General features: G+C 44.5%; 1 protein-coding gene across 1 annotated transcript in view; it reads right to left on the reverse strand.

Moving 5' to 3' along the window:
* The window catches only part of TNRC6C (trinucleotide repeat containing adaptor 6C), a 141,081-nt gene that overhangs the window by 19,219 nt on the left and 97,499 nt on the right, over positions 1–24,363 (reverse strand). The window contains exons 6-13 of the mRNA XM_061176813.1: positions 14,669–14,884; positions 12,779–12,945; positions 9,989–10,069; positions 8,630–8,687; positions 6,597–6,739; positions 4,779–4,928; positions 3,289–3,435; positions 1,200–1,319 (exon numbers count right to left, since the gene is read on the reverse strand). Coding sequence (XP_061032796.1) covers positions 1,200–1,319; positions 3,289–3,435; positions 4,779–4,928; positions 6,597–6,739; positions 8,630–8,687; positions 9,989–10,069; positions 12,779–12,945; positions 14,669–14,884 — 1,082 coding nt within the window. The remainder of the gene's footprint in view (positions 1–1,199; positions 1,320–3,288; positions 3,436–4,778; positions 4,929–6,596; positions 6,740–8,629; positions 8,688–9,988; positions 10,070–12,778; positions 12,946–14,668; positions 14,885–24,363) is intronic.

The raw sequence follows: 24,363 nt of genomic DNA on the forward strand, positions 1-24,363 counted from the left end.
ACACTACAGAGGTCAATAAAGATTACGTATAAATAAGGGATTCCAGAACATCAGTACGACTGATAATGAGTTCTGTCTCACGTCAGAATCCAGCCGTCCTCTGTGTTATCAAGGAGTAGAAAGCTGTTTTCCTCTGCAGTGAGAGCTCTAAATAGCATGCTTCTCAGCTGCTCCCTGAGGTCAGTGGTCCCTTCCTGGCGCTGGCGGCAGCACACCGCCCAGGGGCCTTACAGCATGACTGTGAGGCAGCTTGGCTCCCTTTTCCGAGTGAAGTCCAGTCCAGGCCCGGACCCCGTGCCCAGGGCCCTGGGTACTTCACTGCACTGCGGCTTGTCCTAGGTCACCCCCACCCCACCTGGCCACTACCTGGAACCAGACACCCAGACGGTCAGACGTGCGTCTAACAAACGCTGAAGGGTCAGGACTGAGAGCCCAGGGCTCCGCCGTAAGGAAAGGCTGACAGCATGGTTTTGTCTATTGGAGGCTTTTCTTCCTTCATGACTCCTGGTCATTTTCTAGGAGCTGTTGGGCAAGACTTCTAAATAAATCAGGTGTCAACGTATTAAAGAAGGAAATAACGTACCGGGCCCTTCAGGGAATATAAATTCAGGATGCACCTAGGGATACAATGCCATGGCATTTCATGGTAAAAGCAGTAAGATTGTTGAAAATTAAAAATTCAACATATGTTAGACTATAAAACTTGCAAGAATTATTAGGCTACATCAGCCTTTCTCAAGAGGGATTCTGAGAGAATCAAGTCCTAATCTCTAAGGCATCTCATCTCCTGTATGTACCGAAGTAACTTCTGTCTTCTGCTTCTAGAATGGTATCTGTGTAGACCATCCTTGGAAGAATTTAGAGAACAATCATGAAATGATGTTAGGTTCTGTGGTTCAGATGAGGAAGGCTGGCTGAGAGCTAACAGACACCCTAACTGTCAGATCTGGAAGACTGTGATCACGAGGGGGCCAAAGAATCCACAAAGCTTAGTGGAAACACCCTTAAGTGAAGAACTTCCCAATTCTTTTAATAGTTTACAAACTTCATGAAGGTCTCCATGACATTCCCTGATGTGAAGAAAAGCGTCACAGTGACTGCTTTTCTTCAGTCGGCGTGCATGTTGCTGGCACACCCCCGTGCTCACGGGGAGAAGGCTCTTCCTCTGTCCCAGAACCCGAGCAGATCTACCCACTCACCAGCTGCAGCTGATAGAGCTGGTTCAACATCGTCATATGCTGAGGATTAATTGGCGAGGTTAATAGTGCAGGGTTGAGACCAATGTTTTTTGCTGCAAACTGCAAAAGCTGTGCTTGAACCTGTTAACAAAAAATGAACCATTAGACATGAATTCTCTATTCAAACATTTACTTGTCTGTGCAGTTTTTTGAGATTCAAAGCTGATTAAATGACAGTTATATTTGTCTCAGTGAACTTCAAAAGCCATTAAAAAATTTACAGACATTTTAACATTAGTAGTTAACATGCTTTTGTGGATAATATGGAAGGAAGGAAGGAAGGAAGGAAGGAAGGGAGGGAGGGAGGTAAAGGCAGAAGGCAAGAAAGAGGTTTCTTCCTCCAAATATTTTAGTTACGAATTAACTTTCTAAGGCTCTGGGTTACTCCTATCGGTAACTGATTTCACGTTCTGTCGAAATGAAGATAAGTGGGCATCATTTAAGGGTGGGAGACACTGAAGGTGTGGTCTCTGGGAGGAAGTTCGAGCCTCCTCAAAGAAGGCCAGTGCCTGCGTCTCACACAGGCGCCTTGGACCAGTCCCCGCAGGAGCTCGGCAGATGGCACCGCGGCCACCTGACCGGAGGGCCTCGTTCCAGGGCAGGCAGAGACCCCTTCTCAAGTTGACACGCTCGGGAAGTGGTCTCCCCCTGCTCGTGGGACCAGCCATTCCTCTCGGGGGGCCCGGCTGCCCAGCCTCCCATGTGGCACATGCACTGGTGTGGCCGGCCAGCCCTGACCGCGACGGTCAGCTTGTCTCCCTGCTCAACTGGCATTCACTGCCCTGAACCCGTCAGGGGCCTGGCACTGGCCAGCTCAGTGTTTTCCACAGTGTGCGCTGTACGCTTATCGCAGCGTTTACACAAGATGGTTTTAGGTAGAGCACGGAAGAGTATCTTTTACAGTCGTCTAACGTGTATTAGAAAAATGTTGCTTTTTCTCTTTATGACGGATATGTTCAGTTTTAAGAATAAATTTATCTAAATTAAGAAGGCAAGTCAACTTGAAGAGAACACATTATGGAACAGTCGTGGGAAGCACACAGATGAGTGACGTTCGGGACACTCTGGCTTGCTGAGTGTGCGGAAGGCTGCTCTCTGTCTCCAGGACCCGTCTCTGCTCCTGCGCCTTAGCTGGCGTGGCCATGTCACTAGCCTTGGGCAGTGGGACATGAGTGGAAGTGGTTTGTCTCTCGCCTTCCCTCCTGTCATCGGGAAACGGCCGAGGCAGAGCTGCTACTTTCTGCTCTGTTGCTTGGGGGAGAATTACTTGTCTGTCAAGTCTGAGCATCTGTATTTCGGGGTCTCTTTGTTGTAGCAGCTTACAGTGTATCCTGTTTAATGAATTTTACTATTATTTCACCCAGATTTCAGCCATCTCAACTCAGTGCACAGATCTCGGGTCAAACAACTGTGGAGGAATAATTACTTCCAGCGAATTCTCCGATTTACCATTTTAATCTATTATTGAATATTCTTTTAAGGGGTAAGGACTGTAACACTGTAATTAAAAACTCAGTCCAAAGTCAAAAATTATGGAAATGTTCTAAAAGTAAACAATATTAATATGAAAAAAAAGCTGATATTATGCTTTAGAGCTATGCGAAACAACAATATCCTTTTCCTTAATTCTATTTGCTCTTTTTTTTAAAAACGATCTAATACTAAGGAATAAACTTAACTAAAAAGTCTGTGATATAGACCCTATTATATATTGTCACTTTTAGTTTGTCACTAAAGCATTACTCAGTCCTTCACTGCTTCTAAGAATTTTCTTTTACGTCCCAAGCAATTTCACTTTCCTCTCCCACCAATCTAGGAGAATTCAATGGGTTCACCCGAGTAATCTTCTCAAGACCAGGACAGAAGTCCCATCACTGGCATGTGTCACCCGGCAACAGCACTCTGACGGGAGGAGGCCCAGCCCTGGCCTGTGGGGCGGGGGCCCTGGGGGAGCAGCTCTGGAAACGCCTCCCAGGGCAGGAGGGTGGGACGGACAGGGTAACACTGGCGGGCTGACTGGCTCTCAGTGTAGTGCGGACGCGGGTCTGACCTGAGGGGATAGAAACTGAGGCACTTGAGCACGGAGACTGGGCTGGGAGGAGCTCAGGGGCTGCACGGGCGGCTGTGGCGGCTGCTGCAAGGTCCTCGCTGGTGCTGCTCCGCTGCTGCCAAACATGCCCAGATTGCCACTCGGTGTCTGCAGGGAGGAGGAGGGCTCGTTACACAGTCGCCCGGGAGCAAGCGGGGGGCAAGGCTGCACCTGTTCCTGCCGCTCTCAACGTGTACCAAAGGGGATGTTTAAGAAGCGCTGTCTAAACTGGGTACAGATGACAGAAGATCTGCCCGCGAAGGCTGCCTATGTCTTTAAATCACAGAAGCCGCCCACAGAGCCAGTTTTAGGTGCCCCCCCACAAGGCCGTCGTGTTCCAGGAACCTGTAATTACACAGAGCCAGGCACAGGAGCGGCAGGCACAGCTGTGTGGGCACCGTCTGTGCTGGGGTAAAGGGCATCATGTGTGGGGACCACTAACCTGGGAGAACAGGACATTTTCCAAAAGGAAATATAATTATGATTTCAACAAACCTGAAAGTGAATACATGAACAACTCGAGGCAGTTAACTTTGTGTTAAATATAATAACTATATATTTGAGTGCTTCTTTCTACTCTCCTGACTTGGTATCTGACCCCCGGGGCCCGCCGGCCAGGCCGCTGACTTCCCGACAGCAGAAGAGCTGAAACTGGCACCGCGGCCCGGCGGGCAACAAGAGACGGCCAGGATCACGCAGATGGGGCGCCACTGAGAACTGCCGCCGGCCACCCCAAATCTCACAGCATCGCTGGAAGAGAAGGCTCAGAGCTGTGTGTATGTGAGCCTCCCCCGGGAGAAAATCAAGAAGAGCAGTTCTGTGTACGGGAAGAGCGTGACGCGCTTTCGTATCATTTCATTCCAGAGGAGAGAAGTGACACGAAGCGGCCGTCGATCAAAACCCCAGGTCCCTCCGTTCAGGGACGTCTGAGGGTGACTTTCACCTCCCCCAAGAGTGTCAAAGGCAGGGAACAATGCCAACATCACTCTCTGAAAACCACTGAGAACCTGCAAGAGACGTCACCTCTGTTTCTGGGAAAAAGGGGAGAGTATGGCGTTTTCCTGCAGATCAGTGCATTTAAGGTTTCGACTGTCAGGAGAGACAGGACGGCACTGCCTGGACCTGTGAACGCATCAGGCAGGTGAAGACTGCTCTGCGGTCCATGTCATTTCACTAGCAGTACTTTAGTACCAAGGGTGTTTTAGTTACATGTAAAAATAAATATAATTTTGAAGCATTTCCTATAACATGGTTAAATTTCAAGAACTGGATTCAATTCTTAACAGCAGTACATCACTTGAAAGGAAATCCTTATAATATTTCAGCTACCTTTACATATTCAGTTATATTTTCAAATGCAGGCATTAATTAAAAATAAGGTTTGCGTGTCAAACACACTTTCTTAAAGGCAAGTGAGAGAGACCATGGTGGCCCTCTACCAACAGCCTTACCTGTCTAGAAGAATTCAAGTTTTGCATGCCCAGCCCTGAGGCAATCCCGCCCAGGGCCTGATTAGGGAGTGCACTGTTGGAAAGGGGGAGCTTCAGGCTTGGTGAAGGCAAAAATGGTGAAGTCGTGGGCTCTTCCACGAGGCCGCCATCCTGATTGGGGAAAGAAAGCATGAGCTGTGTGCAGTGCCCGTCCGCACACAAAGCACAAGTTTCCCGGGACACAGAAAGGGATGCGGATGAACAAAGAATTAAAAGATCAAAAATGTGTGGACAGGAAAATGGAGAAATGGTCAAAAGGAAGAGGGGAAAAAGAAAAAAGAGAAATAGGATTAAGATGCTGTTTTCATTTTAACAATTATTTTACAAACATGTATCAGCTTATAATATTCTCATTACTACTGACCCTGCCTACGGGTAGGAATCAGGAGAGAGACAAACACTGTAAAAAGTCTTACTTGGAAAACACTTTACAACCATTTTCAAATAAAGAGGCTCCTTTTGAGAAGTTATTAGCAAGGCTCTAGGTATACATTAGGTTGAAATCTGCTGACATTCAAATGTTTTTGACCTACAAACAGCGATTTCATATGGCTTAACCTAATAATAAGGTAAATTATAAAACAGACAAAAATCTTGTTATTATTATTTTTTTACATTTATTGGGTGCCAGGTCCTTTGTAAATTTATCTCATCTAACTTCACAACAAACCTGCAGTATTTTTTAAAATTTATCTATCTATCTATCTATTTATTTTTGGCTATCTATCTATCTATCTATCTATCTATTTTTGGCCATGCCATGCGGCATGCAGGATCTTAGTTCCCTGACCAGGGAGCAAACTCGTGCCCCCTGCAATGGAAGTGCAGAGTTTTAACCACTGGACCACTAGGGAAGTCCCCAAACCTGTAGTATTATTTCACATTTTAAAGATACGGAAATAAGTCAGGGTCCCACACTTAGCAAATAAAAATACAGGGTGCGGAGTTAAACTGGAATTTCAGATAAACTACTAATAACATCTTAGAATAAATATGGTCCAACGACGACTCATTGTTGTCTGAAATTCCGATTTCTCTGGGCACAGGGGCGCCGGGCAAGGCGAGGACGCCACTGCGTGGAGAGCTGGCAGAGGACACAGCTAATCTGAGAACAGACGAACTCTCATCTCTTCTCCTAGGAGCTTGCTTTTAGTCTGTTTGTTTGCTTTAAACTTGTCCTTTCTTGCTTCCATTTTTTTTTTCAAGGATGAACATTTTGACTGATTTTAACGGGATGCTGTTTCCCCCCCTGAGGTCACACCAATCTGGAGAGGGAGCACCAAGCATGACAATACTAAGGGGAATGAACTGGCGACTACACTTGTTGAAACATCTAAGGGGATTTTCCCACAGACCCCTGCGTGTTCTCTGAAGTAGCCCATCCAAGCAAGGGGCACGAGACATGGGTGCCCATGCCTAACCACTTCTAGACCCTTTTTCCTGAGATTAGACATGTAATACATCATTTCCAGTGGGAAGAACTGTGCATATAAAGTAACACCGTAAAACGGAAATTTGATGGACCCTTGTCTATCGGACAAATTGAAGCAGCCAAGTTCACCTGCTAACATGAAAATCAGTTTTCAATTTCAGTATTTTTATTCCTAGTCCCATCATATGAAATATAACACAACCTCTTTTGAGTTAAACATTCATATATATTAGAAAAATGGGTAAAAGTCACTTAAATATTATAGCCCAATAACTTTTTAATCCAACACAGTGAAAATGAAAAACACCTCTTGTTAAAAACAAACAAAAAGCCACCTAAACTCATACCTTGTCCAGGAAGGTGGGGCGGTCCACGGAAGACTCTTTGGAGATGGGTGGGCGGCAGCCAAGGGGCTTGGTGACCATCCCATTGTAGTCGGTCACTCCCAGTCCACGCTTGTCCACGTCCACCTTCTTTTCCAGCAGAGCGCCTGGGGCACAGCAGACAGAAGCAGCGCTTGAAACGTGACGCCTCGGGGCTCGGCTGCGCGTCCTGAGCACAGACGGGCACCAGCCTACGCCTCGGGGAAGGAGTTAAGACGCTCACCCCCCAGAACACAGGGGCCTCGGTTTGGCTCTGGCCGCGCCCAGGAGCCTGTGGTCTGGCCCCTGTGCCTCGTCCCTCGCAGCCACGCCGGCCACCTCTGCCACCGTGGGGCTAGGCCCTTCCTCTCCCCTGGCCGCCCCGCCTCACGGCCGTCGATCTCCACCTGCTGAGTCCCTGCTGGCTGCACGGGCCTGTCCGAGTGTCGGGGACACAACACAACGCAGACCAGACGGAGTCTGTGCTTGTGCTCTTCCGATTCAGAGGCTGGTGTTTGTTCCACTCCCTCTGACTCTGCACCGCCTCGCGGCTCTGAGGAGGCGGGACTAACCCCCTCCAGCTCACACCGATGCCCTCTGTCCCGGTAGCTTATACCACCCATTTGGCATTTGCACGTGATAATAAAGTTGATTCTCATTATTTGTGAATTCCGAGCTTGTGAATTCACCTACTTGCCAAAATATACTCGTAGCCCCCAAATCAATATTATGGCGCTTTTGGGTCACTTGTGGACGCGTGGGGCGGTGAAGAATTTGAGCCCCCGACACACACATTCCCAGATCAGGCTCTCACAAAGCGACAGGTGTCCTTTTGTGGTGTATTCAGGGCCATCTCTGTGCTTTTGGTTGGTCATCGCAGTGGTCCCCATGGTCCCCAAGCCAATGTGCTGTCTAGTGATCTAAGCGCAAGAAGGCCGCATGGTGCCTGCTTCGTTCAGCAGCTGCTGCAGCGGCGCTGCCCAGGCGGCCGAGTTCAGCTGATGAACAGGGCAGTGCAGCCGGAACAGGGAGAGAAAGTCACCATCGTGTATAAGGCTGTGTGGGGGGGAGCTAAAGTAATGTCTACAGTGTGAGATGAAGCTTCAGAAAAGATGGAAAGTGGCTCAATTTGTGGATTCACAAGATGATGATTTATTTAAAAAAAGGATAGCTCACGGCATTGGTGTGAGTCGAAAAGGGAACAAAATCTATGGTCACAGTATCCAGGGTCAGGAGGATGTTCAACCCTTCGTAGCTAATGCTTTATTATAAAGAAATACGGCACATAATTATTTGTGAGAAATACATATTAAATACGGCGTCTTTAAACAGAAACACACATAAAACAAGGTTACGTGTTGACTGGTTGACAAAAATGCTGTGGCCAGAGGCTCAGACGACCTCAATCCTGTATGTCCCCGAGGAGCAAGGGTTTAGTACTTCCTGATTCAGTGTCTGCAGGGACTTTACAGGACATAAGGACCACGAATGATGAGAATCAGCTGTATTTTACATGTAAACATTTAACATAATTGATATGATTTTTAAAGCAATTCCAAAACTAGGGTTGCTTGTTCCTTGACAGTAACTCTCGTCTTTCAGCCAGCAGGCGATGCTCCCGTGGGGCCCTGAGCAAGCCCTGCCGGCTGCGGCACAGGAACAGCTGACCTAGCGCCCAACGAGGTGGGCACGTGATCCCAGTGCCTTTCTCCAAGAGGGTCACTATCTCCCCCCCTCAAAATAGATGGAGATAGAAAACATTCATCTATTTGTTGCAAAAATGGAAAAAAAAAAACCCCAACAAACAGAAAAAGCAAACGCGGTTCAATGTGGTGTTTGGCCATTTGTCCCCAGCGCCCACCAATCCTGAGGGACTGGCCCCATGGCAGGTGCACATCCTGCGGGTGGTCCTGTCTCCCCAGCACGTATTCAACCATTAACCCACGACTCTGAACATCAAAACTCACAAACTGGTACCTTTAAAAAAAAGTGTGCTTTAGGTATGTCATCTTACTTACTCATGGCCTGGTCAAGATTCATATTGTTACTCTTCAAGGCCTCTTCAGCTGGCTCTCTCTGTGGAGGGAAACAGAGTTTTCACTAGGACTGCGTTTTAACGAAAGCAAAAGCTTGTAAAGAGCTCTATCACTATTAACTCAGGGAAGTGATTGATATTAACCTAATATTGTTAGGTTTTGGAACTAGAAATACTTCTCTTCCTTGTGGTTAGAGATAAATATCTTCTAAGTAAAAAATACTTGTAATAAGAAAATGTACTGAATTGATTTTTAGAGGGAAGAACTTGTATTTAACACTTTAAACCCCAAATGTCCAGTGCCAGGAGAGTCTTGTTTCTGACTCTGTGGTTCAGCAGGGTGAAACCTCTCCCAGGGCAGCTGCAGGAAGTCACGGTAAGAGTCAGATTCTAGGCTCTGCTGTAAACTACTTTTCACTAAAAAATGTAAAAACAACATGACACAAAACACGTAGGTTCATTTTGATAATTATCTCTCCGATTGAAACAGACTGGTCTCGGTGGAGGCCGAAACCAAGCTGGGCATGGTGTTGAAGCACTGCAGGGCCAGGGTGGGCCTGTCACCTCACCCGTGGGGAGGCTGGGCCCCCGGCCGCGCCCGCACAGGGTCAGGGGCCTGTGCCCCACGTGAAGTATGTGGTCCCCTGCTCCAGTCTGGGGCCACTCTAGACACATCCTTTAGGGACATCTGCAGCAATCAAAAGGTAAACACTCATTTGAATAAAGACTTGGAAAGAAGACATTTGAAGGGGCTAGGTGGCAGATACTGAAGGGGCTACGTGGCAGATACAGGAAGTACTGCTCACGGTCTGAACTCCTGCCACTGGCTCTTAGGGACTGAAGAGACCAGGAGACATTTTCAGAAGAAGACCCTAAGATTTCCAACTCTCCCTACACACGATCTGAAACTCAGGAAGCAAATAGGTCTGGTTAGGATGCTTTATCTGGACACGAGGCTTTAGTACTTTATACCAAGTTTTCTCTTGAGATCTTGGTCAATGTACTGCATAAACGAATGAAACTCACTTTTAATTATAAATGAAAAGAAAATATAAAACTGTATAAACCAATGAAAATTAAAAATCCCACATCATTTTTTATTCTAGGAAAAGGTTCTCACACCTTTCTTGATAGAAATGATGTGGATCTTTGCTGCAGTTCAAAGCAATGATCCCTAAGCAGAAGCGCCCAGGTGAAAGGGGAATTTACGAGTTAGGTTTTGCCAACAATCTCATCCCCCAAGTCTTCCTCCCGCGTTACACATGACAAAGGTGGGCAGGACACAACAGGGCCATGCAGGGCAGGACACATGGCGGGAGGAGTAAAGTAAGACGCCAGTCACCGGGAAGCCCATGTCTGTGAGTTGTTTGATCAGCCGGGTCATGATCCAGGCCTCGTCCTGCTTGCCAGATGTTTTCATGCCCTAGAACCAAGTGTGGGAAGGAGAAAGTCCATGAGCCACGCTTTAATGCATTTCTTCCAGAAATGGGAGATGCCTAAAATTCATGTCGATTTACATGTCACAGTGTCTCTCTGTTACCGCTGAGCAACGCTGTGCTCCACATCGCCCCGACAGTATTTGGCGGCTCGTGCTAGGAAATGCTTCAGGGTGCTTCTGAGGTTGGCATATGTGTGCCATTTATGGACTTAAAAAAGCAAGATAATTATTTCTTTTCCCCAGAGAATGAATTTAGTTCATCACAAATATGTACCGCTTCCATTATCAAATAATCATAATAAGTGCTCCCTTGAACACGACCCTATAATAACCATATGAAGTTTACTAAAAATTACATAGCTTTTGCCTTTTTATAAGCTTTATTCTAAAAGATGACAAAATACAGGGTGATCGTTCCAACAGAAAAGACAAGATGAAAGGGACCAAAAAAACCTATTAATTTTGTTAATTATTCATCGCTTACGGCCTGTAGGGTGGAGAAAAAAAATAAGTGGGGAAATGGCGGTGAGGGAGAGGATGAAGACAAAAGGAGGGAATCCAGTGGAAAGGAAAGGGCAGTGAGACGGAGAGGGGGCAGCAGGGCACCGCGGAAGGGCTGAGCGTCAAGATGTGGCCCCTCAACAACCTCCTGCTCTTCTGCAACGCGGGGGATCTAACAGTGCGTTACTACCATACACAAAGGATTCTTCACAGTGCTTTCAAAACTGAGCCTGCCACAATCACAGGACGGAGCATGTGGGGTGACTGTAAACTAACATGCTCACTTTCCTCAAGGAAGCGGCTTCTCTAGAGGTGATTTTAATCATTACTCTGCGGCCAGAGCCAGGTTTGCCAAGAATATACAATATTTAAACTGATCAATTTGGTGTTTCTGGTCCCATCATTAACAGGATTATTTGCCAGCCTGATTGTGAAAAGACTTAATTTGAAGTCTGCAATCATTTCTACTCTTTATGAGCAAAAAGCCGCGGTTTTAGTTTCTGGGTTCTGCTTACTGCTAATTGAATGGTTTTCAAATTGAAAAATTTTTGAACGGATAATACATTCACATGATTCAAAAGCAGAAAAAAGGGGCACATGGAAGCATCTTCTTCCCGCCCCATGGCCCGTCCGCTGAGTTCTTCTCTCCTTACTCATCCTTCCAGAGAATTTTAAATTCAACAGAGGCCATTACGAGTACGTGTGTGCCTCACACGCACACACCCATTTTCTCTTCTCTTCCCCTGCCCCCCAAAAGCGGGGTTGTGCTATACAGATTCTCTGTATCTTGCCTTTCACTTAGCAATATATTTCGTTGATCTTTTCATATCAATGTTTAGTTTCTTTAAAAAAAACTTTAGTTTTTCATAATACGGATGTAGCATAATTTAACTAGTTACCCCATCAATGTGCATTTAAGTTACTATTTTTTTGCTGTCCCTTGACAAGTAGAAGGGCTGTGTCAAAGTGCTGACGCATCTGTAATTTTGACAGATGACGCCACACTGCCCTCCATTTGGGTTACACTAGTTTACGTTTCCACCAGCAACGTACGAGAGTGCTGGTTTTCCTACAGCTTCGCGAAGACAGCGTGTTTTGGATTTCTGCTGGGCTGAGAGATGAAAAATGGCATTTCTTCATGTTGTTTTAAATTGAATTCTCTTTCTGCAAGTCAGGTTGAATAGCCTTTGACACGTTTAACAGCGACTTGTGTTCCTTTTCTATGGATCGCCTGCTTACATTCTTCGCTATTTGTCTACCGGATTACTGGTGGGTTTTTTTTTAAAAAACAGTTTCTAGGATCTTTCTCTATTTATCAGGAAGGTCAGTCTTCTCTATGACTTACAAATATTTTTTTCCAGTTTGTTATTTGTCTTTTGACTTTGATGATGAAATTTTCTATCAGGTACAGTTTTTATGTTTACTGAAGTTTATAAGTCTTTCATTCCATGGCTTTTAGATTTTGGTCACAGTTAGAAAGGTCTCTTCCTCGCCAAGATAGTTTTTAAAATTCTCTTATATTTTTCTCTTTCATATTTGAATTTGTGATCTACTTGGAAGCTGTCTTGGTGCGCATCTGTGCTGTGGACCTCACTTGATTTCTTCCGGAGGCTGTGCATCTGGGTGCAGAGAACCGAGTCCCTGGGGAGTGCTCACACTTCCTGATCCCAGGACCCCATTACCTCTCTTAAAAACCGAGGATCCTAAAGAAGTTTTGTTTATATGGGTTGTATTTATTGATATTTACTGTATTAGAAATTAAAACTGAGAAATTTAAAAAACTGTATTAATTTGTTTAAAGATAACCATAACAAAGTCATTATATGTTAATATAACAATGTTTTTTAATGGAAAATAATTTTATTTTCTAAAACAAAAACTTTTAGTGAGAAGAGTGGCATTGTCGTACCTGACTGAACATCTCTCTACTGTCCGGCTTCACAGAAGCAGCTGGATTCACCCATCTGTCCCTGCCTTTGCTCTGCTGTGAAAGCAATGGCACGCAGTCTCTGGAAAACCCCATTCTACGCTCAGCAGAGACCCCCTGAGAGGGCCTCAGGACCACCAGGGTCCTGAGAGCACTTTGAGAACCTCAGATCTGTCACTGTTACCTGGAGATACCACCTTGAAACTGAATGTTTTTAAGTACCACCACTGATTTTTAGAGTTTATTTCCTTTAGTGTCGCACGCACCTTTTGGAGTCCTTTTTTGGGGGCGTTCCCCCAGGAACTGCAGGAGGAGGTGCTTTCTTGGGAAGCGGCGTTGTTCCACATGCCCCCGTCCTCGTCTTCCCACTGACCGGCACCGAGGTTCGCATCGTCCCCGCCGCTGCCCCAGCCTTCTTGCATAGATTTTGAAGCTAGAAAGAGAGGGAACACGAACGTATCAGATTCACCATTCCCAAAGCAGACAATGGTGCCCTATCACATCATTTAGGGGGAGGCAGGACAAAAGGGGTGTACATAACCTACCTTTTACTACTTTGCTTCCCTTAGACCTAAGAATTTAATTTTCCCTACTAGAAATGTAATATACATGTATGTGTGTACCTATTTTTTTCTTCAAACTTCAGCTATTTGTAGCCTGTGCTGTTCCAAACTCCTTTAACCAACTAGAGGTCATTTCGAAGCATGGACATTCTAACAGTAAATCCTGGGGCTACCGAAGGTGGCAGCCTCTGCGTGATGTGGAACGGCTGGTAAAACGCAGAGTCCTGAAAAGCGTCACTATCCTCCCTGTCATGTGGTGTGTCACGTGGACCAGTGCTCTCCCAGCGCGACCAGACCTGAGTCGCCAGGGGATCAGGAGAAATGCAGCAGGTCTGTGGTTGGGCCCAACAGGTCTGTGCTTTTGACAAGCTCCGAGGAGATGCTCCCAGAATGACAGGACGCAGACAGCTGAGGCTATAGCCAGAGGGAGCTACAAGCTGAATACTGAGTTTCGATTTCAGGGTATTATTTTTCTCCTTTCTTAAAATACAAAGCAATTCTTGGTATAAAAGTTACCCCAAATTTTCACTTCCTGGGGAATCTGAAGAAGGACAAAGATCAGGTGACAGTACTGTTAGCTAGAGTCCGTAAGACGATGAAGACATGAGGCTTACAAGGTGGACAGGCATATAATTAGGCCTCCAAGGACAAATTATAAAAACAAATATACTACCTCAGCGCCTGAATCTAAATACCCAGGAGCTCCCCATCCTTTAGATGTATAACAAGAAGTAATATAAATGAAATAAATAATCCAGCAGAATGGTTGGTATACAGAGCATACTATCCAGTGTTAACAAAGTAACAAAATACTAAAACAATAAAGTTTCATTTTAAGATCTGAGACATTTAATGATGTCCAAAAAAAAAAAACCGAGCTTCTGCAGCCATGTGAACAATTAATTTTAATATCAGACTTAAATCAGCAAACATATTCATGCTCTTGTCATAAGTATCACATTGCAAAACAGCCACACATTACAGGATTCCACTTGGAAACATGATCTGGACATTTGTAAGGATGTACATTTTATATGTATACTTATTATACTTTCAGATAATGGGAGGAAAACACAGCATGGTTTTTCTTTTTAAGAAAGGAAAAAAAGAGAGAAAAAGCATAAACCTGGAGAATCTAAAGCAGAATTTTGTTTACTTGAAAGCAAAGCAAGTGTCAGACTGCTGTTAAGTAATGTATGTTTCAAAACCTAATCTCAAAAAGAAAAATGGCCTGCCTTATCCACCTTGCTCAGTGAAACAGCAAGTTTAAATAGTTTGAATGGCAGGTAGGAGAACACTGCTGAAGAAGCGTGGAGGCTACTAACCATCGAGCAGCTATGCTTTATTGCTCTGATCCTTGTATTTATTTTTTTGTAAAAAGGAGAACATGGACTTCTGTTAAAAGCTCCCTTGTGTTCATGTATCAGACAGGGCAATATTTCTTTATAGTTTTAGTTTAATGTTAGACTTAAAAATGAGGAGAGCGTCCTAAAACACTAATTCTTAAAATTCAATGAGAAGTATCCCTCTAAACAGACTACCTGGGTCCATCTCGAACCGGCCAACCCAGGGCAGGCAGGCAGCACGGCTCACCTGGTTTGCACAGGGCTGGGGCGGCCGCGGGGGCGCCGGCTCTTCCAAATGTCACCGCCGGCTCGGTGGGCTGGTCCCCCCATCCGCTGCCGCTGCTGGGCGGCTTGCCCCATGCTGCTGTGCCGTTATCAACCAGGGTAGAAGGGGAGGATGGCTCTCCCCAAGAGTTTTCAGCCTTTGAATGAACATTAGGCATTTCTCCCCAGCCTGACGAAACTGAAAAGGGCACCAGGGGAGAGAGAAAACAATAAAAATGAAACAGAGAGAGAAAGTAAAAATGGTAATTTCAAGTTCAAAATAATTTTGAGATAATCTATCTTTAGGATGGCTTTCAGTAGAAAGTGAAAAGGAGACAATATTGAATCTAATCAGATTTGTTCAGTTTTTTTTAAAGTTGCATTTTTCTCACTCCTGACCCCTACCCACTTAAAAGTCCATTATATTAAAAACTATTCAATTCACAGTATTTGCAACATGATAGAGTTTAAAAGAATAGTTTAAAAACTAAAGTTTAAGAAGTAGCTCTTTTACTTCTGGTATTATACGTAACAACCTAAAAGAAATTTCATATTACATTAATCTCTTATAAAAAAATTTACAAGTGGCAAATATACACTGAAAATTATTTTTGCTTATCTTTTGACCAACCATCAAAGACATAGATCTGGGCAAAGAAATGAGAAGATGGCAGATTAGACATGTACAAATAAAGTAATAACAGAGAACCCAGATAGTTCTCAGGTACCAGCAGTGGGCTGAGAAAGAGCTGAGGCATTCGTCTTTAAAGATGGGAACAGAGTGGAGGAATTATGGATAAGGGTGGCTCCAACAGACGCAGCACTGATCGCAAGTGTTTTTCAGAATTCTTCTTTCATTCCTCCACCCAGTCCTGTTGCCATAGCACCCTGATCTGGGACTGGGATGCAATGAAACTAGATAAGGGTCCCTAATGAATCCAGAAGGTTATGGCATCACTATCTACAGGCACAGAAGAGGTCACGAGACCAGGCAACAGTAAGGATCTCCCCACCGTCTTTATACTTCAGTAAGAAAAACGTTTTATGTTACATATGCAAACTTCATTTTTTCCAAATCAACCCAAATTCTGATCTTTTTGCTTTTGCCCATAAGCTCACTTGACACTACTGATAGTCATACTGACAGCGCATATCACTTGTAGTTTTCATACAGATACAGTTTCTCGGAGACAGAACTGTGAATGTTTTAAATACTAACTGAAGAATAGAAAGCATAAAATACAAGTAGCCAACCACAAATTTTAAGTTATTTGGTTAAAATGTGGATATTACCATCTCCATTATGAAATTTATTAATTTTCTGACTAAAAACAGCATGTGATCAGCTCCCATGATGCTTTACTCTAATAAAATGCAATAATATTGATTCACAATAAAAGTACATGCAACCTATGAATCATTTAAAATTACAAGCTCTATGCTGAGCAATGTATTATGTAAATTATTACCAATATCAGGGAAGTTAGCCCTAATTGCTGTTGTCGGCAATTGCTAACTGTAATATTACCTATAATTACACATAAAACAATAATGCCTTTTGGGAGAAGGAATTTTACAAATCGAAGGGACAAAATTAAATTAGGAAAATTAACACAGATGACAAAAATTATGGAAGTTTTGGGAAGATAAAATAATACAGGTGTTGCTAAAGGCCAATCAGCTATAAAAATATTGATTTACTGTTGTAATTAAATAACAAATTCACCTAAAATCTGTCACCCTTATACTGCCATCTCTTTGAAGGACAGTACTACAAATTATTTAATTAAGTCAAAACTAAGAATAAATGTTAAAACCCTGGTAATTACAGTTAAAGAGGTTCTAATTCCTGAGAAAGCAGCAGGAATGTCTACAGAGTATTTTTATATGGAAGGCAAACGATTTGCAAGCGGCAGGTTCTAAAACCTTAGAAATAAGTGGAAGAATAATTGCTCACTCAGAAAATCAAGAAAACAATATTTCCAGTTTAAGTTGATCTCTGGCAAGAAAATAATTTACCTACAAGGCCAAACTAACATACACATCAGAATGAGTGCACCACCTGACAACCGAGAGCCTCTAGAAGAGATGCTAAAAACCCAGGCACACCAGAACGTTTTGATGCAAAGCAAAAATTTTCGGTGGCTAGGAAATAATTTTAAATACATACTACTAAAATAAATACGATCTCCACTTTTAATGTTTATTGCTCAAGTGAATTTCGTATCCCTGTTGTTAATAATTTTATAGAAGTTCTTTTAAAGTTGGGCTTAATGAGGCTGAACAAATTTCTATCTTGCATTAAAACATTGATATTAAAGTTTTAAAAAATGGTCCATGGGATACAGGAGTCATTACCCCCCAACCCCCACTTTTTTTTTTGGCCACACCGCATGCGGGATCTTAGTTTCTTGACCAGGGATCGAACCCATGCCCCCTGCAGTGGAAGCACAGTCTTAACCACTGGACCGCCAGGGAAGTCCCAAGTATCTCCCTTCTTCAACTGAACAAACACAGTGCTGGGAATAAAACAACAACAGCAATGAGATGCCACCAGAATATGTAGTTTTCAGTCCGTTTTAAATATACAGTAAGCCCCCTACATAAGAACAAGTTACGTTCCGAGAGCGCGTTTGTAAGTCCAATTTGTTCGTAAGTTCAACAAGGTTAGCCTAGGTACCCAACTAACACAATCGGCTATATAGTACTGTACTGTAATAGGTTTATAATACTTTTCACACAAATAATACATAAAAAAACAAACACACAAAATAAAGAAAACATTTTTAATTTTACAGTACAGTACCTTGAAAAGTACAGTAGTACAGTACAACAGCTGGCATATAGTACAAGGGGCTGGCATCGAGTGAACAGGCAAGAAGAGCTACTGACTGGAGGAGGGAGAGGAGGTGGGAGATGGTAGAGCTCAGCAAGGATCGTCAGCAATAGGAGACAGAGGGCAAGCTGCAATTTCACTCACTCATCCTGGGCTTGAAATAAAGATACTGTACTACTGTACTCTATACAGCACTGTACAGTACAGTACACAAAAGCACAACCACTTGTAGAGGATGCACGCACGTGACAACGTACGCCAGACACGTTGTTACCAAACCCAGGTCCGGCTGCTCGTCACTCAAAAGCCAATAAAGAGGCCAGGTTGGTGGAAACGAAAGTTTGCTTTATTTTGGATGCTGGCAACAAGTGGGGAGGGTGGGGAGGGCGGATGCCTGTCCAAAGGCCGACTCCCCCCTCCCCCAACAATCAGGGGGCAAGAGCTTTTATAGACAGAGGGAGGGGGCTACATGTAGAAACAATACAGTCAGCTCTGACAGTCATCTTGAAATTGGTCATCGGTGGTCTGACGAGAGTCATCTGGATTGTTTTAGGTACAGTTAATCTTCAGTTCCAGGGTCTGTTCGTTTCCATTTCTTTGAGACCAGTTCTTGGAATTGTGGCAGCTTATGTCATGGCTACAGCCTGGTCATCATGTAGGTAACTTCTTCCACCTGGTGTGGGTTTCAGTATCTATAAGACAGCTCACAGGATATGGCTCAGAATATTATCTACAGCCCTTGAGGAGGAACTAAAGGTCCTTGACTTTGCTTAGTGACTAAACTATTATTATTTGGTCTCCTCTGTTTTCCTTTGTTTCTGCATTTTCTCACTTCTCTGATTAAACTTATTCTTTGGCTGAAGTTTTTCCACAGACAAAAGGCAGGCCGAGGACATGGTGCGAGGGGGCAAGGGCCATAGGGTCCTGTTCTGTTTCAATGTGAACTAACTAATGTGACTGGACATGTGAACGCACATTCACATCTTTGAAAGTTCGCAACTTGAAGGCTGGTATGTAGGGGACTTACTGTAAATTCTTTATCTTTCTACCAGAACGGAGAAAACCAGGGTGCCCAAGTGCTGCAGGCCCAGAAGACTGGCGTGAAAATGAGCACAGAGCAGATAAGAGGCCAGGAAACAGAACCTAGAGAAAGAGAATCTTCACCCGACTCAAAGATTCTCATCCTAAGTACTACAGACAGTTAAGTTGGGAGATGGCACTCGTTCTTCTGAAATAAGAAATCAATGCTAGCTTGTTCCATGGATGCTACTTAGAGAGTTTTATAAGTGTGACAGGCACTCCTTTTGGGGAAGAAAGGTTCAGTTAAAAAGTGACCAATTACAATTAAGTGAAGGAAAAATAAGGGACTGAAAATTTAATTGATTAGGCATTTGAGCGCCTGCTATGTGCTTGGTATTTTTAGGTACTAACTTAAGTATTAACGAGATGGGAGTTTGTTCATAATGATGGCACTTAAGCCTAATGTAAATTTATTACAATGCTTGGATGGCTACTGGCTTATGGAGGGGCAGAGCAGCAACAATTTTTCATATTTACTGCAGCAACAATTAATTTTTCACATTTGAAATCAAGATAGGTACTTAGAGTGAAGCTTTATGTGGAAGAGTTTGCTCAGTCAGATGCAAAGCATCCCATACTTTTTAGAACGCCCTGTTTCTCGGGCATTTATTTGGCACTTCTGTTCCAAAAACAGGGGAGTCTATCTGAGGGTTACAGATAAGGGTCCTTTTTAAAGCTGACCACGTGGTCTCAAATTGCACAACAGCCTCTTAGGAAGAGCTGCCTTTGCCCGTCTTACTGGGTCATCACAGAGGGTAGGTATCAGAAACAGAAAAAAAAGTTTTTATTTTAGTGCATTAATACCGATTTTAAATGGGCTAACTCTTTCTTATTGATATGCTGTGTAGGGGGGCAAATGGCATCTTTGTCTCATTTTTCTATTCATTTTGAACTGAAGGTACCTAAGGTGAAAACCTTCGTGTGTATCCCCAGGACCTGCACTGACAGGCATCTCCTCCTACTTCTTGAGCAGGACTTCCGATTCCCTGGTCCTCTTTCACGTCCAGCCCCACTTACCAAGTCCCTCAACACACAGGAAAGTATAAACAGCCTAACCAAACTGAAACCCAAGAAAAATCTCATACCCACACAAAGCATCGATTGCTCACAGCTCATTCCTCTTTCAGTAACTACTGCATGGTGCTTAAAATAGAATTCCTCTGGCTGGAGGGGGTCGGTGAGATCGATTTCTGAGGTTATGGTGTGAAAATAGTCACGCTCTAACAGCATCTTGCTGATTCACTCCATCTGCAGGTGACTCTACTTTTGAGTATCATTTTTATACCAAAGGATGATAAAAGAGCAATTGAGCTTCTAGGACGGGGCGGCTTGCAGGCAGGACAATGTCCTCCAGCTTCTGCTCTAGAGACTTAGAGAAACAGCACATGTGTTTTATCTACCTAGGGAGAGGATTCCCAAATCCAACTTCTTCCAAGTTTTAGTTTATCGATGCATGATATGCTTCTTCCATGATTAACTCACACAATCTCTGCCTTTGGTTATGTTTGTGCCAGAAAACTAAACGATAAAGCAAATATAATATCATTAGAGTAAGAATCCAATGCAAAGTCAAGTCTGCTTCTGGCTGGGGCCTCCTGCAACCTCATGAGACAACTACAGGGATTACCACCGGCACAGCTGAATGCCTGGCGAAGGTTAATGAGATGCATTTCCGAGGAGCTGAGGAGAATAGGTAGATAGGTAGGTAGAATACGGATTTAAAAAATGTTCTGGAATAAGAGCGACATTAGCAGTATTCTTCTGGTTTTCTGATTGACATGTGGCACTATATTTCACTTCCATCCACCCTGGGAGGACACAGCCCTAGGCAAGATATCATGACCCCACCATGTCACTGGTTTCACTCAGGTCAAGCCTATAATGGCCTTCATATTTGACTCTAAATTAACTGGGTAGTTATCTCTCTAACCCCTCACCTCACCACCTCCCAATCCCTCTCAAATTATCTGTACGTCCTGATGAAACCTGACAAAGTTCAGGGGTGAAAGCAACCGTCTCTGGAGATTCTCCCTTAATCTCATTGCTAGATTCAGAGTTTACTGTGAAGATAAGTTATTCATCAAATGTTTTATTAATTAATATTTAATGTTCTCCTGTGCCTGCAAATTGATTTTTAAGTGTCCCAGAATGTTTATTTCTAAGTGCACGAGATAATCGGGCTGTATTTCAGGATCTGCTTTCACTTCCTTAGAAACGTAAGTAAGGGCTACGCCTGCAGGTCTGGCTCAGACTTACCCCAGGCCTCGGGGCAGAGCTGAGGAGAAGGCTCTGCTCCAAGCCAGCTGACACCACTTCACACCCTACGCCACCAGTGAGACCCCCTGAGTCTGAGAAGGACTGGGAAGGGCAGCTTACCATCTCTGATCAAAAGGCAGGCATGGGGTATTTCTCTAGATTATTACTGTACTGTGTCCCAGCTCCAGAATGGGTTTGAACCACATCCAAATAATCCAGTTTATGAAGCTACACTGCATTTCCTAAATTAATATCAGTTTTCCTTAAGCTCATCAGGAAACTAATATTAACAAGAATGGGACAAAAAAAATGACTGTCCCAGGACTAAGCCCACGCGCTCTGGACCCTGCGCACCACAACTAGAGAGAAGGCCATGCGCTGCAATGAAGAGCCCACGCGCCGTAACGAAGATTCCCCATGCCTGATGCAGCCAAATAAATAAACTAAAAAAAAAAAAAAAAAAGACTGTCCTGTAGCATTTACTTTTTTTTAAAAAATAAATCTATTTTATATTTTATTTTTGGCTGTGTTGGGTCTTCGTTGCTGCGCGCGGGCTTTCTTTAGTTGTGGTGAGCGGGGGCTACTCTTCATTGCGGTGTACGGGCTTCTCATTGCAGTGACTTCTCTTGTTGCGGAGCATGGGCTCTAGGTGCTCGGGCTTCAGTAGTTGTGGCACAAGGGCTCAGTAGTTGTGGCTCGTGGGCTCTAGAGTGCAGGCTCAGTAGTTGTGGCGCATGGGCTTAGTTGCTCCACGGCATGTGGGATCTTCCCGGACCAGGGCTCGAACCTGTATCCCATGCGCTGGCAGGCAGATTCTTAACCACTGCACCACCAGGGAAGTCCTGTAACATTTACTTTTATAAAACTGGACACACACAAAACCCTATGTGGTTGAGAAACCATATTTTGTAAGACAGAGATCAATACCCTTAAGTGGTGATGATCAACAACTGAAAAGCAACCCAAACTCTGAGATGAGTGAACATTTTGTAAAATCAGTGTAGGTCAAGAGTGAAACTGCAGAATCTATAAAAGACCCACTCTGTAAATAGCAGAAACCTCGTCAGATAGTCATCAGGTGTGGGGCTTCATCTGGAGGGGAATCCCAGTCGATCTGTGACAACCAGGCTGGGCAAGTGTTCAAGCCACTAGCTAAGCCACTGCCTAGCAATGCTGTCACTGCTGCTCCCATCGCTGACCTGAGCTGCCCAGATATCACAATCCCCGACCAGGAGGGCCACAAGCTGCATGCATGAAAACGCACGGAGAGGACCCAAAGGAAGAAGCGCTCTGTTGTCCCTATGAAGGGAACTGGGGAAGGCGTGACTGCTCCTTGTGTGGCGCAAAGAATAGCTGGTCTCGAGGGCTGGGACAGCGACAGGCTCAGATCACCTGTGGTTCCTGAGAGGGATGGACTCTGCTCCCATCGCAAACGAGCGCTTGGTTCAGGTCAGACGTGCGTAACACAGGTGATGTGGGGCAGGAATAATGTCTCAATGCAGCTACCTTGTGTCATGGGAGAATAAGAGACTAATGATTTCAATGAAAAAAATTACTGAGTAACTCCCCCATCATCCCTTGCGATACACTACGTGTGCACTGTCTCTGCATATGGCTCAGTACGTGGAAACAATTCCTCTAAGTGTTTATCTCTGTAAAGTGGTAAAATAAAATCCACAACTGCTTTCACACCGTCACCACAACTACAGAGATCACACACGTGCATGAGGGCCGGAGGGGAGAACAGGAACACAAAAACAGTTACCGTGGTAGAATGGAGCACATTTTCCTTCTTCTACTTTCAGTGAGACTATGTGCAATTTGTTAAAAAAATATTACCTATAAATATTTTTCACACACAAGAAAATGATTTTGGCCCTTCCAACCAAACAGGAATGCTTTTATCCAGGGTAAAGCTCATTCTTTGCCTACTAAAAACCAGTAAGAGGAGATTCTAAGGGTAAAATATTACAGAGGAAAAAAAAAATCACAAATGTACGTAATGATGTCCCAATCTCTGTGGGGTGTCATGGATGTAATATTTTAGAAGTGGCAGCAGGCAAGGTATGTATTACCATCTAAGACCTCACCACTTCCTCACCACATGTGCCCTCGGTAAGCTATTTAACTGCCCAGGGATTCCTCTGTAAAACCCTGGGGGCCGTGAGGACCACATGAGATGATGCATGAAGATGTGCCACACGTGGTTGCCCGGTGCTGCCAGGCCACGCTTATCGCCAGGACCCCGGAGCCAGGCACAGGGCACATTTCAGCTGGAGCTTTTCCAGAAGACAATGAGCAGGGGATAAGGGGGCTCAAACCGTGACCCCTGAGGAACAGTCATGGGAACGAGGACTTCCAGAAGAAAGACCTGGGTGGGTGGGACACGATAGCTGCTTTTAACTATCAGCTCTTCTTGGAGTACTTTTGTATACCTTTACTATAATGCTAACCACAACACTAAATTTTATATTACTGGCCTCTCCCACTAGACCATATCTTAATGTTTACATCCCTTCATTTCTGGCATCAATTACCTTTCTTCCTTCTTGCTTCCTCTCATTCTCTCAAGTACTTTATCAAATTTAAGTGCCTAGAAATGTTAATCATGTATTAGTAAAAAACAGGAATCACAAATTCAAATACCCCAGGAAGCCAGCCAGTTAATGTAAACAGGCCCACGTAAGAAGAGTAACAGCACAAGCTTGATGATCAATAGCTACTGCTCAAAGGCTTCAGTGCTGGGGTATAATAGGGGGTGGTGGGGAGTGTGGCAAACTAGAAAGCACACGCCTCATCCAAAGGGGACCATTCTAGTTCACTGCTGCCATGGAAATCCAATGTATCAGAGCTTCCAGGTTTCCAAAAGAAGCCAGATTCTGGAATTTTATATAAAACATTTTCATTAAAAAATGTTGATTCAGGGGAGTTCCTTGGTGGCCTAGTGGTTAGGATTCCGGGCTTTCACTGCCGTGACCCTGGTTCAGTCCCTAGTCAGGGAGCTGAGATCCCGCAAGCCGCGAAATGTGGCCAAAAGAAAAGAAAAAAAAAAGTTGATTCACATAAACAATGTGGGCCCAAAAGGCACATCTGTGGGACCAAGTGTAGCCCATGGACCACCAGGTTTTTGAACTTCGGTTTAGTGACAGTGAAGTGCATGTAGAGGCTAAGACAGTCTTGAGCTCCATAAAGAATTCCTGACATGGTGAGTTGCCAGGGAGCCTGGGAGGAGGCTGGAGGGAGGTATCTGAACTGAACACAGAAAGGAGGACAGCTCTCCTTTCACCCCAGCTGCCAAATGCTTGCAGTGGAAACCAAACAGCTGCCCACATGCCCAGGCTGCCCTAGGCAAGCTGACGGCCCCTCCACCCGACCACGGCACCTCACCACCTGACACCCTACCTGCATACGTGCTAACTCACGGAGCCTTGGCCTCCCTTGCTAGACCGCACACCCACCAGGGCAGGGATTCTGTCTGTTTTGCTCCCTGCTGTATCCCCAGCAAC

This window comes from Eubalaena glacialis, chromosome 19 (assembly GCF_028564815.1).
Source record: "Eubalaena glacialis isolate mEubGla1 chromosome 19, mEubGla1.1.hap2.+ XY, whole genome shotgun sequence".
Classification (NCBI taxonomy): Eukaryota; Metazoa; Chordata; class Mammalia; order Artiodactyla; family Balaenidae; genus Eubalaena; species Eubalaena glacialis.